This window comes from Protopterus annectens, chromosome 1.part1 (genome assembly GCF_019279795.1).
Source record: "Protopterus annectens isolate FY-2018-M chromosome 1.part1, PAN1.0, whole genome shotgun sequence".
NCBI lineage: Eukaryota > Metazoa > Chordata > Ceratodontiformes > Protopteridae > Protopterus > Protopterus annectens.
Window position 1 is genome coordinate 1,249,218,926 of NC_056726.1, and position 18,738 is coordinate 1,249,237,663.

General features: G+C 40.0%; 1 protein-coding gene across 1 annotated transcript in view; it reads right to left on the reverse strand.

Annotated features, from left to right (window-relative positions):
- The window catches only part of LOC122809677, a 323,847-nt gene that overhangs the window by 100,254 nt on the left and 204,855 nt on the right, over nt 1-18,738 (reverse strand). Inside the window, exon 3 of the mRNA XM_044081351.1 lies at nt 12,550-12,821. Within this exon, the coding sequence (XP_043937286.1) occupies nt 12,550-12,821 (272 nt within the window). The remainder of the gene's footprint in view (nt 1-12,549; nt 12,822-18,738) is intronic.

Sequence of the window (18,738 nt, forward strand, 5' to 3'; positions counted from 1 at the left end):
TTAATACAAGCACAAGCTTTTTAAAGTTTGTAATGACTTGTTCATATCGAGAGGTTCGTTTTCTGGATGTGTTAGTGAAGGTAAAGGAAGATGGGGCAATAGATACTATGACATACAGAAAACCATGTTACAAGAATACTTACTTGCATTGAAGTAGCATGCACCCACATTTTACTTTTAATAATGTGGTGAAGGGCAAGCTATAAGGACATCATGAGTTAATGCTAGTGAGGAAAATTTTAAGAAAGAACTGCGAGATCTAGAAGAAAGGTTTGTAGCAAGGTGGTATGATAAAAAGGAAGTATCTGATAAGTTAGCTGAAGTAATACAAAGAAGAAGGAATTAAGGAAGGCCTTATTTTTCTTCATATCCACCTGCATGTGTGAATAAGGTAGACAGATGAGCTTAGATGCAGGGTACCAATAACATATTCTAGGGACTCTAAAGGTGTAGTTGACATTATTAACAAACATTGGGGTGTCATGACCACAAGTACAGAACTGAAAGATAATAGTGAACGTCCCAGCATAGTTTATAAGAAAAATAAATCTTTAGGTCAGCTGCTATGTTACTCCAAGTGTCTTATGGGGTAGGATAGCAGGAAACGATGACATGATTCTTATAAAAATAAAAATAATACTAGACCTTGTTATAACTGCAGTTTTTGCAGTTATATAGATCAAGCAGGTGAATGTTTCACCCAGACCAGAACAAGACCTATACATTTTCAGTGGAGGCAACTTGTAACAGCAGTCATGTGGTTTAGCTAGCAGTGTGTAAAACCTGCAGAAAATTTTATGTAGGTAAAACAGACAGAAGACTAAAAGAAAGGGTAAGAGAACATCTGAATGATATAAGAAATACTATGGTTAGGAATGCATTAGCTAAACATGTAGCAGACACTTCTCCAGAGCATGTATTTAGGTTTTAAGTTATGCAGGAAAGTCTCAGGGGAGGTGATATTAGAAATGAAACAGAGTGCTTAGAAAGCAAATGGATTATTAGATTAAGAGCAAATATAGGGTCAGGACTTAATGATAAAGTACCATTGAAATCAATGTTGAAAGCATGTCCTCTTTTTAAATAAGAAGGGAGTTTTAACAAACTCCCTTTTAACCCCCCACCTTATCAACACATTCACTCTTTTTTATACATGCTTACTATTAGTATTGTATATACTTAAAATGTTATCTTTTGAAGAGTTTTATTAGAATGTCATTTGATTTTTTTTTCACTTTATTTAATGGGCATTGAAATAGTTAGATTTTATGCATCTGGATGAAGCAGTTGTAATACTGCGAAAACACTTATGCCTTTGCCTGTGCCTGTTTCCTGAATAAACTGTTGCTGGTTTTATGACAGCCTGGTGTTGCTTCATCTTACTTCTGCTTGTTGGATTTATTTTTTGGGTCGAGAAGCATTCATTCAGCACCCACTGGTATTATTGGACTTTTGATTTTTTAATATTTGTCTAGAACTCTAAAGTGGGAGGAAGGAGCAATTTATGTTAAAGATGTCTGACTTCCAAGAAAAGACTCTGCAAAGATAAGAAAGTTGTCTGAATAAATAGATGTAAGAGAATGACCAGAAGTCCACAATAAGCTGTTCTAGGAGCTAGGCTCTTTGTGAATACTCTTAGAGCTGTAGATATCCAAAATGTAAAACAAAGAACTGACAGTGGGACCCAGACAGAGAGAATATGAGAAGGGAAACATTCAAAATTTGTCTCGAGGCAAGTTCTTTCTTTGGAATCAAAATTTCAAATAAATGCCTTTGACCTAAAGGCATTGTATCTATTATTCATAGGGTTAGCATGTAACTGCAAAGGGAGAGACCAAGGCCCTTTGTCTGAAGCACAGCTAGAGATATAAAGGCCGGAAGAGAGGCAATTTGGAGGAGAATACAAATATAGTCATTCAAAAGTGTAGACTGCCCCTTTTCTGAAAAAAATCCCTATGTTTTCTAATGTTAATCCCCTCTTGCCATCTCCTTTTGTGCCGTTTGCCCCTTTTTCTGAAAGGATCCCTGTGCTTTGTTAATGTTGATCCCATTCTGCCTGTTTGAGAAGTGGAAGATCTCTCTAATTTATAATGAGAGACCTGAAAAGGTTTACCTCCCTGAACTAATTTTCTTCTTTCACCATACTGTTTGAGGAAAAGAGTAGCAAAAGGACCAAACAGAACTTCTTTATCCAAAGCAGAGTTCAAAACCTCAGATTTAACTTCACCTGCAAACCTTTTTCTACCTATCCAGACATACTACCTTAAAACTGTAGCAGTGGTCCTAGACAAAGTAACTGCACAACCATATTCACTTTTTAAGGTATGTTTAGAAACTTGATGAATATTAGAATTCATGAGATTCAGAAAGGATGTAACCTCTGAAGGTAGGCTAGTAGAGTATTCCCTTAAAGGTTCAGCACAATCCAACAAATTTGCACTGGTAACTGAAAATTCTTAAAGCAAAAGTGGCTGAAGATAAAATTATCTTCCCAATCTATCCATCACCTTATATTTTGTATCCCCTGGAGAGGGGCTAGGCTTCACCAAAAGCTTATTGCTAGTTGATGCTGATGTAAAACTGGCTGGAAGATCAGAACAAAGGTGGGAAAACAAAGATTTGTTAGCCTGGGAAATTCTATAACTAAACAAAATTCTATCAGCCTTTTTAGGGATTGAAAATTCAGGATCAGGATTATCGACATCCTCCAAGGATGACAAAATAAGAGAAAGATGTGTGACGTCCACTTGTAACATAGTATCTCCTCATTTCACTGGGAACCTCCACTTGTTTCCACAAAAAATACATCACCCATTCTGGAAACAGACTTAGAAAAATAAAACTTCTGTAAGGCAGATGGGGTAATGTGCTTTCCTCAGAATCCCAGTCCTAGCCTTGTGAACCTTTAGGAGAGGAAACTCTGTCTCCATCAATGTTAGATTCTTCTGGCTATCTTCAGGATTTTCTCTACCACAATGTTTTGTTTATTTAGCATTTGTTTACCAGAATAGTCTGATTGGGATGACTAACACACTCTTTTTCATCAGAGGCCTGGGGAGAAAAACTACACATTTAAACACAATTTAAAGAGATTTTATGTGCAATGCAGTACAGAAGTATATAGCAAAAGCCAAACTAAAAAGTACAACATAAAGTGTATAACAAAGCAAAATTAAAAAGTACACCATAAATTACAACTACATATCTATATAACTACACTTCATATCTGGATGATATGAAGAGCTAAGGATAATTTCAAATATTCTATAATAGGTTCATAGGTTCATAGATTAGTACTAGGCTAACTGCCCTTGCAAGCTGTGTTTGCAAGCCATTTTAAGTCTAGTCAATTATCCCTTGTGAGACTCAAACCCTGCACCTTGTGTTTATAAGGCAAACACCTGAACCATTAGGCCACCCTCCCAAACTATAGAGCTAGGGTAATGATTTTTGAATTTTATTTTGAATTCTAGGGCCAGCTGCCTGCAATAAACTCCTGGCTCTGGTTAAGAATTTCATCTTTATGTACTCCAAGTACATTCTTAGATGAACAATGTCTAACCATTTGTTTCTTTACCCTAGGTAAAGTATCCATGGAAGAAGACAGACTACAGAAAGGCTCTTTATCCTGGGCAAGAAGCCTTTTTCCCCAGCAACTCTGAGAAGTCTCTTGGAGCATCTCCCCAACCCAAAAAGAAAGATGGTTCTTCCATGTCTTTATCAGATTCTGGAACAGCGGCAGAGAATCTGTCTGATCCCCAGTTCATGATTATGGAAAAAATAATACCAGAGGACCTCGGAGAGACCAGCGGAGGAACAAAGAAAGGCCACTACAAGATTCTCCAACAGCAGCGGAGGCACCAACTAAGCCTATGGTGACTGCAAGTATTCGCTTTTAGTAATTTCATCTTTTTAAGTTCAGCAGGTGAAGAACCAGAAGGACTAAAGTAAGTATATTTGCTGTGACTGAGGAAGAGGGCTATTTGTCAGTATGCAGTCCTGGAAAGAGTTGGTTGGAAGGTAAGTTGTTAAAAAATGATCAGAAGTAGTACACGTACAGTTACACTTCCCCCGAAGAGTCCCAAAACCAAAGTAGATGCATAAGCAGTAAATAAAATATAGTTCCTTTTGTTGCACTGTCACGACTGGAAACAAACACTCGAGTAAGCTGTCACTAAGTATACAAGCAGCACCCAATTGAAAAGTAGGGACCTACTAAAGAAGTCATGAAACACACAGCATAAATGGCTGAAAGCAAAGACTTACACATGCTAAGCCTCAGATGTTCATTTGCTGGAATAGTCCCTTTTCCCTGAGGTATGGTGATTTTGGAGTTGGTATAAGTTTAGGGGGTTAGAGGGGCTGAAAAAATGTTGATTAAAGGAGAAGACAGACCTTTGATATTTGCTCTTCTCCAGGATTTTTGGTCTTTTTTTTTCCAGCTTGTCAGCAAATTTCAATACAGAGCCATACACGCACTACAGACAGTGTCATTAGTTTTAACACTCCTTGTGAGTAAAACACAAACACCTAAACTCAAAAGCTGCAAAAACAGTACACTTTTAACACACAAACATTTTCCAAAGTAAAGAAAGGGCCTATATTATAACATCGAATTCTACAAAGATCAAATGTTATAATATCGACCCCGTAATGTTGAACGCTGAAAACAGCGAAGGTGCAGGACACCGAATTGTTTACCAGGGAAAGAATTTGGTGGGTCATAGCTGTGGCTTCGCTGTTTTCAGTGTTTGATACGTTGGAACGTTACGGGTCGGGTTCAGGTAAGTGTGCGATTGTGTGTAGGTTAGGGTTAGGGGCGGGTTAGGGCGCGGGTCAGGTAAGTGTGCGGTTGTGTGTAGGTTAGGGTTAGGGCGCGGGTGAATGTGCGATAGTGACGGACCTTAGGGTTAGGGTTGGGTTAAGGTAAGTGGATAGCTAGTAGTGTATGCAAAGTTTAGTTTAGGTGTAGGATTTTAAGTGTATGTGTGTGGATTGCTGTTTTTTGTGTGTGTTTGTATAGTATGTATGTTTCTCAGAATAGCAAATTTTTTCCCTGGGAAAAAAATTCGCTATTCTGACTGTTCGATGTTTTCGGATTTCGGTGTTTAGGGTTTGATATTATAACATTCGATCTTTATAGAATTCGATGTTATAATATAGACCCGTAAAGAAATATACCTTCACTGCTAGTAAAGCCATTCTTGACAGGAAACTACCATTATTTAAACAATTATCAGGTTTCTAAAAGAAAAAAATGCCACTTTTAGTCAAACATTTAAAAAACATATGCTCTAATCTTAAAAAGGATAATGAATTCTGTGTGGAAGGGTTCCACAATTGGGACTTACTGCCAGAAACAAAGCTGTAGACCGAATGCTGCTCCTGAGAAGATCCTTAGATCCTTTTAGTGAGGTGGTAAGAAATTACTTGACGTCACTACATTCTGGCTGCTATTTATCTGACTAATGCTGGCCATTTAGCAGCCAGAGGGAAGGTGTGGCAGGGAGCTGGAGTTTTTGAAGCAGGATGGTTGTTGTTCCAAGGAAAAGAACAACCCAAACAGCCACAATAATGGCAGCTGTGGGAATGAAGACTACCACCTGTGGTCTTTGTGATTTGGTACGTGGTGTATGAATCTTTGAGGTCTGGGGTGACTAAGTAAGAGGTGGGCAGAAGACGAAAAAGGAACTGTAGAGATAACATTTTGAATTATAGTACAATGAGAAAGGAGTTCAGAACTGAAAGGTCAAAATATCAGTCTACAAATGCCTTCCTTCTTGGGTACAAGAAAAATTTTTGAGTAAAAGCCCCTTCCCTGGGCACTGGTTCTATTACACCTTGAGACAGCATGTCTGATAATCTCAGGGAACAAATAAGCCTTTTTTACAAGGAAGAGGGATTCGTGCTTGAAAAGAAAGTAAGCCAATTGTAATATGTAGCTCTTTTTAATTGTTCTTAGTACCCAAGAATCTGTTGTCATTTGGTTCCAGATAAGTACAGAAAGACAGATAACCTACTAGTTTGGAAGGATGGCTGGCTGATGAGGGGATGCAGAGGAGGAGGAGGAGGAAGACATCCATAGGTAGTCGTGCACTCGTTTTGTGCTGGGAAGACTCCCTGGACTCCATTCTGTTATTTTTGAGTCACCTTGCCACTTCTTTTTATACTGTTGCTGTTGTTACTTTTGCAAACTTGGCATGAAAAGTTTTCTGAAAATATGTTCTGGGACCGAAGAATAATTTCTCTGATACTTAAGGATTGGTGAAAGAAAAAGCTGTTTCAACCCTTGCATTAACTTACTTTTTTTTATAACATTTGGGAACCTCTGCAAAGGAATTTTCAAAAAGAAAGTTTATTTCTAAAGGGGGGGGGGCATTCAAAATCTGTGATTGGACATCTTCTGGGAAAATTCTGAAGCCTGACCTAGGCCTGCCTGAAGCCTGTAGCAGCAACCCTTGATACTGCATCATAAGCACATTTAAGTTAATGTTTTTCAACTTATCAGGCATAAAAAAAACACGTTTGATAAAGTAGTTTTTGTCTGAGGCAGGAAGGTTTGAAATGGATTGCTGCATGTCCATTTCTTCGCAAAATGGATCTGGCAGTTGACATGCATTTTCTTCCCATACCTGTCAAATGCCCTGCTGTCCTTCTCAGTGGGGAAAGGAATAGCAGAGGTCAAAGGCTGAGATCCACTATTTCTGTCTACAGAAATCACAGCGGATTCAGCTAAGGGATTCCTGAAGATGTATTTATGGGAATAAGGTACCTTTAACAGCCTGTCAGGCTTCTTAGGTGCTGAAGGCTGACAATAAATCCTGACAAATCCTGACAGGAGACTGACAGCCAAGACATCAGAAGAGCATTTGGAGTTCAACCGCACATAACTTCTAGTACAATACAGACCATGGGATAAACCATTTATACTCTACAGCAGACAACAGATTAATTACGAAAAAAGCAGTAATTGTAGAAATCATGTCACTATCTGAAATTTTATGAGTATTCACTCAGCTCAGTTGTCAGTCTGTAGTATCCCTTGACCCAACCTTGTTGTCACTTTATTACTACAGTCCAGTAGCCCACCTTGTTGTAGTTTAAAACCAAATTAAATCAAGCAAATAGAGCCCAAGGTCTATTGCTGCATCAACGTCAGTATCTGCACCCACACCTCTACAATCCAACAATTAGGTATCTTTCAGACTGCAGACCACCAGACACCAGCCAGTCCAGTCAAGATATTAAATAGAAGCAGCTATGCCCATCTTCAAATGACCACCGCAGTATGGCCACGACAGCTACAAAGCAGAAAAGTAATGAAATGCAAACTTCAAACTTCTCAAAAATGATGCAGACAGGAAATGTCACTGGCTGAAGAAAGTACAGTCCACCATTTATCTGTACTAAAATCAAGCATACAGCAGAAAAAATCATAGTCTGGCTTCTCTGGTGCACAGAACACCAGCTGTATGCATGCATGAGCACACTGCAGGTAAAGAAGATAATCAAGATGCAAACTGTCCAAGTACCGTGCAAAATCAACAAAATCCAAACAGGATCAAGACAAGATAGCTGCAAGGCAGCCTCAAGTACCACACAGACGTCCGGTGCCTTCAGCAAAGTCCAAACAAGATCAAAACAGACCTGCTGAATGTCAAAAACAGGGACAGCAAGCTAGGAAAACAACCACAAGGCAGTGCCAGATGCCATCACAAATGCTACCCAAATACACGGAACACCAATCTAGATAACGTATATCCCCCTGAGCGCAATATAACAAAGTAAATTTCATGTGTAACAGGTACAAGCATGCAAAATCTGAAGGTAATGCTACTCAATGCTAGAAGTCTAAACCTCAAAATGCACTCTCTCGAGGCACTCCTAAAAATGGAGAACATCGATATCTGTGCAGTAACTGAGACCTGGTTCAAGGCTCCAGAGAGCACCCCTGCAATACCAGGCTACAACTCTTACCACACTTTTCGGCCACCAAACCAGGACCGAAACACTAAAGGTGGAGGAGTGTCAATATTCATCAAGGATATTCACACCACCAGGCTAGTTGGCCAACACAATGTGTCTGAAATTCTCCAAGTGCAACTAACACTAGGTAAGACTACAATCCAAATTGTAGCTTGCTACAGATCCCCCACCATACCCCAAGATTCTCACTACACCTTTCTAAACATACTGGAAAATATTAAGATAGAACCAAACACCCTGATACTGGGTGATTTTAACTACCCTGCCATTAACTGGGAAAACTACTCATGTCCCAACACCTTTGCGCAACAGTTCTTGGAATTCATAAATTCCAACGCCCTGGATCAATTAATCCATAGTCCCACCAGGGGCTCCAATATCCTGGACCTGGTCATTACCAACATGGGAAATCAATGCTCCATACCTATGGTCACCCCCTCATTAGTCAGGTCTGACCATAAGCTAATCACCCTTAACATCCACATCCCACCCCCACCCCCCAGTAAAAAAACCACCATAAAAAACTTCTCCAAAGCCAACTTCATGCTACTCAAGTCAGAAGTGACAAACTTCATGACACCCATGCAGACGGGAACTGAAAGTTCAACTGCTGAATCCCACACTAAGGCACTGTACGAGCACATCCACTCATGCATGAATCGTGCCATCCCAAATAGAACCAAAATGCTCTCATCCAAAAAAGGAAGCCAATCTGGTGGTCCCCTGCCATAAACAAACTTTACAACAAAAGGAAGAAACTTTTGCAGAAAAGAGGAAAATCCCAGGATGCAAAAACTCCCTTACTAGCCTCAGTAAGAAACTGAGATGCCTCATAAAATCCTCCAAAGCTAGTTACGAAAATAAAATTGCCAAAGATTCCAAAGACAACCACAAAGCATTCTATAATTATGTCAAGAATCTAAATGGCAATGCTCCGATCTGCTCTGAGCTAAAACAGAATGGCATTAAATATACTGATCCGAAGGATATTGCCAATATCCTGGCAGATCGATTCAGTGCCAACTTCACCCCCCTCTCACCCCCTAAATGGCCCATCTCAATACCGGAAGATTGCCAAATTCCAGTAATAACGGCCACACAGGTACAAAACACACTCTCTAAAGCCAAGAATACAGCATCCATGGGACCAGATGACATCCTGGGCTGTGTACTACATGAACTACAATATGAACTGGCACCTCATCTAAGTGTCATGTTTAATCATAACCTCACCTCAGGTTTCGTTCCCACTGAGTGGCGCAGAGCTACAGTTATCCCAATCCACAAGGGGGGATCCACCTTGGATCCCGGAAACTACCATCCCATCAGTCTAACAAGCCTTATCTGCAAGGCCATGGAGCCTATTATCATGGAACTTATAAACAAAGACATTGGCAACCTTCAAACACTGGACCCCACCCAGTTTGGGTTTGTGAAGGGCCGATCTTGTCTCCTGAACCTGATTGACTTCTTTGAATCAGTCTCCAGAGCCATGGACAAGGGTAAGGTGGTCCACACAGCCTATCTAGACCTTGCCAAGGCCTTTGACACCATCTCCCACTCTGGAATCATAGATAAACTTACTAAGTTGGGCATTAATCCCTATGTCACCCAATGGGTTGCTAAATGGCTTACTGATAGAACCCACACTGTAAAAGTAGCCAACTCCAAATCCAGCTCCAGACAAGTGACAAGTGGAGTACCTCAGGGTTCAGTCCTGGGGCGCTCTTGTTTGGCATCTACTTCTCTGAAGTACAGGTCAACACTAAGGGACTCTGGCTAACAAAGTTTGCAGATGACTGCAAACTGGGAGCCATTATTGAATCCCCAAATGATGTGGATACTCTACAAAGGGCCTTACAGAAACAGATGCTTGGTGCCAGAGCCATGGGCTCAAGCTCAATGCCAAGAAATGTATTGTTATCCCTTTGGGAAAAAACATGTATCCATGAATTACCATATAGGTGGCAGTACACTAAACACAGAAAGTGTGATAAGAGACTTAGGGACACAGGTGGACAGTGGTCTCACCTTCGATAACCACATCGCCACAACAGTCAGGAAATCCTTCTATGTGGCACACCTCATCACGAAGGGCTTTTCATCCAGAAAAAGGAGGTCATTGTCCCACTGTACTCATCCCTCATTAGACCCATTATAGAATACAACGCCCCATTTGGTATGTACCTCTCAAGACATCTGCAACAACTGGAAAGGCCTCAGAAATACCTCACTAAAAGAATCACAGGCCTAAAGCAGATGCCCTATGCTGACCGCCTTAAAAACTCCAGCTATACTCTGTCGCATATCGTCTACTCAGAGGCGATCTCTGCTTAACATACAAGGCCATGTCAAACCCAGAGCTGTTGGACATGCTACACTTAAAGAAATCCCAATCCCTCAGAGCTACACGCTCCAGGGATCTAAACCTTGTCATCACAATAAACAAAACATGCTGGAGGGATAGGTTCCTGACCCAGAGACTCCCCAGACTCTGGAATAGATTGCCCATACATGTCAAGCAGAGTGCCTCTTTGGACCTCTTCAAGAAGAACCTTGATGATTGGATGGGAGAAAGGAAATTCACCCCAGGGATCACGTCAGTCACCCTGCTAGACAGGGGTCCAGGAAAGTAAATACTGTGGGAAGAAATAGCAAGGGAATTGTTATGGCTAGGCTTGTATAGGCCCTAGGGCTGATAGCCTAGTACCAACCTATGAACCTATGAAAAAGGTAACAAATGCAACAAATCTAAGCATACAACTTGAAACCAAACACCTTCAATTCTGTTATATATCTCCTTAATACTCTTTGCTCTCCTTGTTCCACTTTTGGATCACCCTGCGTTTCAACTGTGAAAGAAAGGGATGTGTACACAGAGACTACCAAATGTCCATGACACTACTCAGAAGTCAGACTTTTAGCCTTTTAACAAGGTCTCGTTCAAATCTGTACCAGGAAATTAAAAGAATAGATTTGCTCTATAACACAAAGGGATGGAGTCCTAACTGTGGCCTAAGTGACTGTGGTTTGATCAGCAGCCTCGGCATTAGAGAGGAGTCAGACAGGAAGGGAAAGGAGTGAAGGGGCATGACTTGCTTGTCTCACTCAGGGGGCAGGGAAGGGGGCAATTTCTCCAATGAAAACAAAAAAAGCCAATACCTATTTTTAGGAACAGGATGGAAAGACAGGCCACGGTGGTGCAGCTGTTAGCGTTGCCACCTAACAGCAAAAGGTTCTCCGGTTCGATTCTCGGCTGAGGTGCCTTCTGTGCGGAGTCTGCATGTCCTCGCTGTGGTTGTGTGGGTTTCCTCCAGGTGCTCCGGTTTCCTCCCACATCCCAAAGACATGCAGTAGGTGTATTGGACACTCTAAATTGGCCCTAGGTATGAGTTTGTGCGTGTGTGCGCCTTCTGTGGAAGTTTGGGTGCCGGGCTGGCAACTCGACACTGTAAAACTTCACTGCCAATCATGAGCGGACAGATGATCCGCTGTGGCGACCCCTAACCGGGAAAACGCCAAAAGAAGAAGAAGAAGAAGAAGATGGAAAGACAGGACTGACTGCTGGTAATGTCCCTTGCAGAAGTGAGAGAAGTCCCCAGCATGGTCACTCCATTGCACCCTCCCTGTTCTTGCAAATCTGAGTGCGCAAAAGGGCCATAGAGAAAAATTTTGGAACACCTTTGATGGTTTCTTAAATGGTGGCCCTTCATTACTTCATAAATGGGATGTTACTGGGAAATATTTTGTCTTCTAAATGATAACCAAAATGCCTTCCATGTATTTGCAAGGATTCACTCAGCATTTTGGTTACACTGCCCATAATCAGTATGGCTACCTTCCTGGGTGTCTCCTCAAAACAGGCAAGGGGCCTAATGGGGCCAATACATTTAAGAAAAGGAAACAGGCAGAACATGGGGCATTCCATCATGTCTCTGTCAGGCGGTGACATTAACTTTACATGCACACCTCTTACCTCCCAATGAAAAAAATCTCTAGAGATGAAGAAAAATCCTTCCATCCTCATCATTACCACTCTGATGACAGTCTCTTTCCAAATCTGAACCACTTGTTGCAAAAAGAAATGTTGGCTCTAATCCAGTACAATGGCAAATAAATGAAAGAGGATCTAAACGCTGAACTTTGAATTCATTAATTCACAATCAACCCAGGCTGCTGACTACATAAATTTACATCATAAACCTGCATTCAAAACATGCACTCAGAAGAAATTATAATCTTAATTATTACAAAAGCAAGTGGGCCAACTTCAGGAATCTGATAAGATGAATCAGGTTTCTTACAGGCATAGAATACTTAATACCTAACTGAAAGAAACATATTTCAGTACACCAGATTTTGGAAATATGGAATCATTATTGCTTTGAAAGGCTCCTAATTACTGTAGTTAAAGCAATGAAAGACTGTATATTCATTGATGGTCTTTTACTGTGCTTAATATCCAAGACCGCAGACTACATTTGAAAATATAGTAAGTAACAAAATAGTTTCCCTAGCTTCTTGGAAAAAAGTAATTGTTTTACTCAACAGGCTCAGTATTACCTTCAGCTCCTGGTACTCTTCAGTTTTCAATGTTAATGCTGACTGCAGTGCAGAGAGTCCTTGTGTCTGCTGATAAATGGTCTTTTTCAGTTCCCTCACCATCTGCTTCAATACTAGCAGGTCCTCAGGGATGGCATAAGAACCATGGTCATGTCCTGTCACTTGTCGTGCCCAGGCCTCTTTTTGGACATGGCACACTGTATCATTCACAGTTTCCACCAACTCTGCAGCAAGTACCAGGTCCCCAATCCCAGGCTGACCATCTCCTAAAACTGAGAATCACAAAAATATCAAATATCATAACAGTAGGACTATCACGATATCCAAGCAAATTTATTAACTGTAGTACTGCACATTCAAGTACATCGCTTTCATATTATGTGGGCAGCTCAGTCTGAATTACAGGGATGAAGGCTGAATAAACTACATTTCAGCAGACTGAGGGTTAACTCCTACAACAACTTCCTACAAACGGGAACAGATGAAGTCATTTAACTACTAAGCAACTTTAAATCACAGTTAAAAATAAATATATAAATATAATTATAGTTAAATTGATTTTGGTTGCCAAAAACAAACAATATTAAGGCTTTGTTTTACAAGTTTGTATCTTTTACCTCAAAAAGGAACCGGCAGCTCAAATTTTTGTAACATTTAAAATCTGCTCACAACCAAAACTTATTTTCAATTCATTACTTCTGAAACCACCAGCAATACATGTCAATATCCTGTTACCATAATTCATCTCAAGAAAGTTTGAGAAGCCTTTATTTAGTGCAAAATGTTTTCTTTACAGCAATGCAGTAAGTATGCCATTACAAAGTGACAGATAAGATTACCACAGAGTCCATCAACAAAGCTAAAAATTTAGCTCCAGTACACACACCATTTACTGTGAGATCTACAGATATACACCTCAGAGTTTTACTAATTACAATAATTATCACTCTACAAGACAGTTTGTACTGTATTAGGTGCAACATCAACAAAGGGTGCAATCTGCCCTACCCATCTATTTCATTTGCTCTCCTAAAAGTAAATATAATACTAACTTCAACCATCTTTCCATCCAAACACAGCAAAAAGAGTAAGAATCACCCACTCACAAGGTCTCCTTACAAATTATTTGATCAGATAACGATAAAATGATCTACATGGATCGGTGAGCTACAGCAGTTAATAAATTAAAACAGACTAAAATAAAGTAAAAATAAATAAATACATACTATAATGTAGTACATATCTGCTATATCTTACTTCAGACATCATTTTGCCAGTTAGAAACTGATGGGAAGAATCCCAAACACCACAAAATATACCTTTGCTGGATGCCAGTACCGAAAGGATTCCAAACATGGAGAATTGATGCACACAGATTCCAAAGTAAGCACAACTTCTGGGATCACAACCCAAACACTGATGCTTTAATTTGTTTTATAATTTGATAACTTGAATGATGAGCTAATCAACTGACACTTGTCAGCCATGACCCAGTCAAGAGTGTAATAAAGTTAATTCAATGTTCATATGAAAAAAAAAAGATTAAAACAAATTCAAAACATAGTAAATATCTACAAAATATACAGTTAAAAATGTAAGAACGCTGAGTCCAGGGCACATTTTTACAGAATATACAGCTGGAACACACTAACAGTAAATTTATAAACCAGAAAGTGTGCACCAGATTTTGCCAGTTGGAACAATAACCATTGCTGTAGAAGTAGGTTCCTTTTACAAGTGCAGCTTAAGTTTTTTTTTTCCTGAAAATGTATACTTGGTTTAAATGATTACCAGCAACATATGGCACAAACGTCTGCAATGAAAACATTCTAGAAACCACCAGGAAGCAGGCACACTCTTGATGAAGTGGTGTGGCAGCAGCATTTTTCAATGAGCAGTTAGCTACTGGCAAAACACAGTTCAGTTAGCAATGCGCTTGAATAACATTTGTTCAACCGCCTGAAGCTCCTCTATCTGCCAGTTCCATGGCGTAGAGGGATGCAGTTTTGAAAGACAGAAGACCCAGGTCTCTGCTCCTGAAAAGTCACCTGGGTGACCAAAATCTTTGGAGGTTTGTTGGCTTGCCTATTTAAAAGGGATGGAAAGTTGCCTGACAGTTGTCATCCTCAGACAGAAATCCACAATGACATGCATGGTGGGAAGAAGAAAGGGTAGGACATAAACCTACACCTCAGCCCGACTCTTATCCCAGCAGGCCATGTGGCTTTAGCCAACCAATGAGGAATGAATGTGTAGAATATGTGAGAGGAAGGGCTTGAAAGCCTGAGTGGACAGGATCAGAAAATGAAAAACAAGTCACTCTACCTGAAGCAAAGGAGACAATTATTTTTCCTTCTAAAACACACGTATACTCTTCAGGTAGAACCTGAGCTGGTAATGTGTGATGCTCCTTTATGGAGATATTCACAGAAATATGATTAATATAATATTTCTTATAAATGATAAATAAACAAAGCATAATATCTCATCACCTGTAAAAGACAGAGGCTTCATATCAGTGCACAAGGTGTGTGTCTCAGTGTCAGCTTCAAAATGATGCATCATTTGTGTCATCACCATGCTCCCTTGCAAAGATATGGGCATAACAATGAGAAGTATTGGAAATGTATAATTTTCATAATCCTACACGGCTAAACAAATTGTGATTTCTGTACATGTGTACAGTGCACAGACACAGTTCTTTTACCATGTTGTAAGGAGTAACACTGTCTTCAAAATGAGGTATTGCTTGGCACACTGACATGCTCCCTTGCAACATTTTTAACCAAATATGAAAAAAATATTCCATAACCTAAGTCCAAAACAAACTTTGATATATGTACATGTGTACAACATACAGGCACAGTTCTTTTACCATGTTGGAAGTATGAATACTGTCTTCAAAATGAGGTATTACCTAGCACATTCAGATGCTCCCTTGCAAAGTTATGTACCAAAATATGAAAAGAAAATCATAATTTCCATAACCATAAATCCAAAACAAACTTTGAAAGGTTACATGTGTACAACATAAAGGCACAGTTCTTTTACCATGTTGGAACTATGAATACTGTCTTCAAAATGAGGTATTACTTACCACATTCAGATGCTCCCTTGCAAAGTTATTTACCAAAATCTGAGAATAGATATCTGTACATGTGTACAGCATTCAGACCCAGTTGTTTTACCGTGTAGACAGATATCACTGTAAATATACACATGCTTGGTGTAGCCAACATACTGCTGAATGGATACATGTAAAGAGAAACAAAAAGGTAAGGACTGCCACTCCACTAATGAACCCAGGACAGGCATGGGACTTTAGTGGTATGCAAGGCCATCTGATCTGTCCAATAACTGTGTTGGCTACCAACTCAGACAGCTGATACCACTACAGTCTCAAGACCTCCATCAGTGTCAGCAGTCTTCCTTACCTATGCCTTTTCTCTTTACATGTGTCCATTCAGCAATGGACCTAAGGGATCAAGTTCTGCATTACTAAGCCCTTCCTGTCATCTAAACTCTACAAATGCCTGATAAAAGAAGAATAAAAAAAGAAGTATTGTAGGATGGTAACTGACATTTTATTTTTTTTAGTTGTTGATGGTTACTGATATATTTGATTGTACGTGGTAGCACTCTCCTGAAACAGTTGTTCTTTCTCAGCATCTTCACCAGAGCTCCTTCCCACAGTTATTTGCCAAACTCATAAAATACATTTTACACAACACAATGTATAATAGAGTTTTACTTACCATACTGGTCCTACTTGGTCATGGGTGTTTCCCGTTCTTCTCACAAGCTGCGTGTTACCAATCCTGCATAGCTCTTCTTATTCCATTGTGGAGATCAGTCAAGAATGCAATGCCCTCCTCAGTTAGGTGAATGCCATCCCTTCTGAACAGGTGAGCATCTTCTGCGGTGATGCTTTCATGGCAGATTGTAGATCCACCGACCCTATGCATCAAGCAATGCATGAATCCATTCTGTAAATGTCTGGCCTTGTGCGCTGCCCGTTGACTGTTTGCTGTTTTCCATATCTGGTGAGGAATTATGTCAGACCACACAAAATGACAACATGGCCACCATGACTGCAGGTGTTCAAAAATTGCTCTGATTTAAAACCGTAGCCTTCCAAGTGGTTGACTGATCACATCATTCCCTCCAATGTGCAGCACAAGGATGTCAGGCTCAGGGTAGATGGTACACTTTTCTTCCAACTGCAGTACTCCATTCCAATGCATACCGCTTCTTGCAATCCAGTATACCTTCACACTGGATGTGGGGAAGCTCAAGTTGTAGTGGTTTTCAGTTACGAAGGCATGGCTAGCAGCCCAGTGAATGTAGGAATGGCCACATACCCACACTCTCACTTGTTGTTCTCCTGCCCGTGAAGCCATGCCAGTGTCAGAAGATTTACGAACCTGCACAGGAAAGAAAATGCAAACAGATTGGTACTGATGTTTGACAGATGTATTGGAAGAGTACATATATATATGTGGTTTAACCATCGAATTACCATTTCGTCAAGACTAACATCATCGAGCCGAAAACATCGCAGAATGACATCGAAAGTTTACTTCATCGACTTCCATACCATCGAAAATAAGCGCTCAAACATAACTAACTGCAAATAGTGCCGCACACAAAAGTGGTAGTATCAAAACATGACATATGCTATAGCGTTGACACACAACACCCGTTCAATACCCCGTTCAGTGGGAAAACACTAACTATATGGACATATACCTATCTTCACCCATGGTAGCACTCTTCCTAGTATTACAATTGTATAATTCACGTGCATTCCCAGAAGTATACTTTAGCGTACTGTACAACATGGTAATGCAGAGAAAAGAAGTACAGAAAATCAATGAACATCATGAGCAGAAAGCACGCCGGTTCTAACGTATAAACTATTTACTTTTCTTTCATAGCTCAGTTGCAGTATCCAGTATTCCACGTAAAACTGTTGTAACCTGTGCCATGTCGGATAACTAAGGTCTGTCTTTTTAAAGTGACAGTAGCCTTTAAATGTTAAATATAGAGGAATTCCGTCAGTAACGGTAAATACCACAATAGAATTGGTTCCGTACTGAGCACTCGATGGTATGGAAGTCGATGAAGTAAACTTTCGATGATGTCATTCTGCGATGTTTTCGGCTCGATGATGTTAGTCTCGACGAAATGGTAATTCGATGGTTTCATATGAAACCATATATGTATATCATAATGCATTACCTGGTTAGACCATCCAAATCTTCACTCCTATCCATGGGGGCATTATTCTTTTCATAAGGTTCATAAGTGGTGATGACGCTGCAGAGGTACATACCTACCACCCATGAAAACACCAAATTACACACAATGACTGACAAGAGGCCACAGAAAGAGCACATGTAAATGGAAAAAGCAGGGTAAGGGTAAGGACCGCCACTCCACTAATATGCCGAGGACAGGCATGGGGCTTCAACCCATGGGCTTAATACTTATGCAAATCTAACCCTGGGAAAATGGGAGAGGACTAATGTGTATGGTGAGGCTAATTTATATGCATCGAATAGTTCGTTCTACAAACATTTTGTGGACAATATTTTTCTGGTTTGGCATGTTAGTGCTATGGATTTGCAGGCCTTCTTTAATTATCTAAATAATACTGCTGAGTTTTTAAAATTTGAAATAACATTCTCTGAAAGCTCTTTAAAAATTTTGGATGTAAAATTACAAATGACAGAGTCTGGTTTGGAAACATGTATATATAAAAAAGATTTGTAAGTAAATAAGTACTTGCATAAGAAGAGTATGCATGCAAAAAGAACTTTTAAAAGTGTTCTTAAGAGTCAGTATCTATGAGCCAGCAGGCTGAATACTAAATTAGATGTCTGTGAGGTACAGATGCAAGAAATGACTAATAATTTATTGGAAAGGGTTTATAATACAGATGAGGCAGAACTGGTTAGGAATGATGTCCTACAATTGAGGGATTCAAGAGTGAACCCTTATTTCTCCACTCAGGGGAATGTTGGCCTCGGTGATGTGAGTTCAACCCCAATGCAACCTCTAAGATATCTTATGACTTACAGTATAGCCAGTGAGACAACAGAACATGTTATTGGAAATAATTGGGATATCCTAAAGGCTACACCAGGGCATGAGAAATGGCTCCCAGATAGACCTTTGTTTACTTAT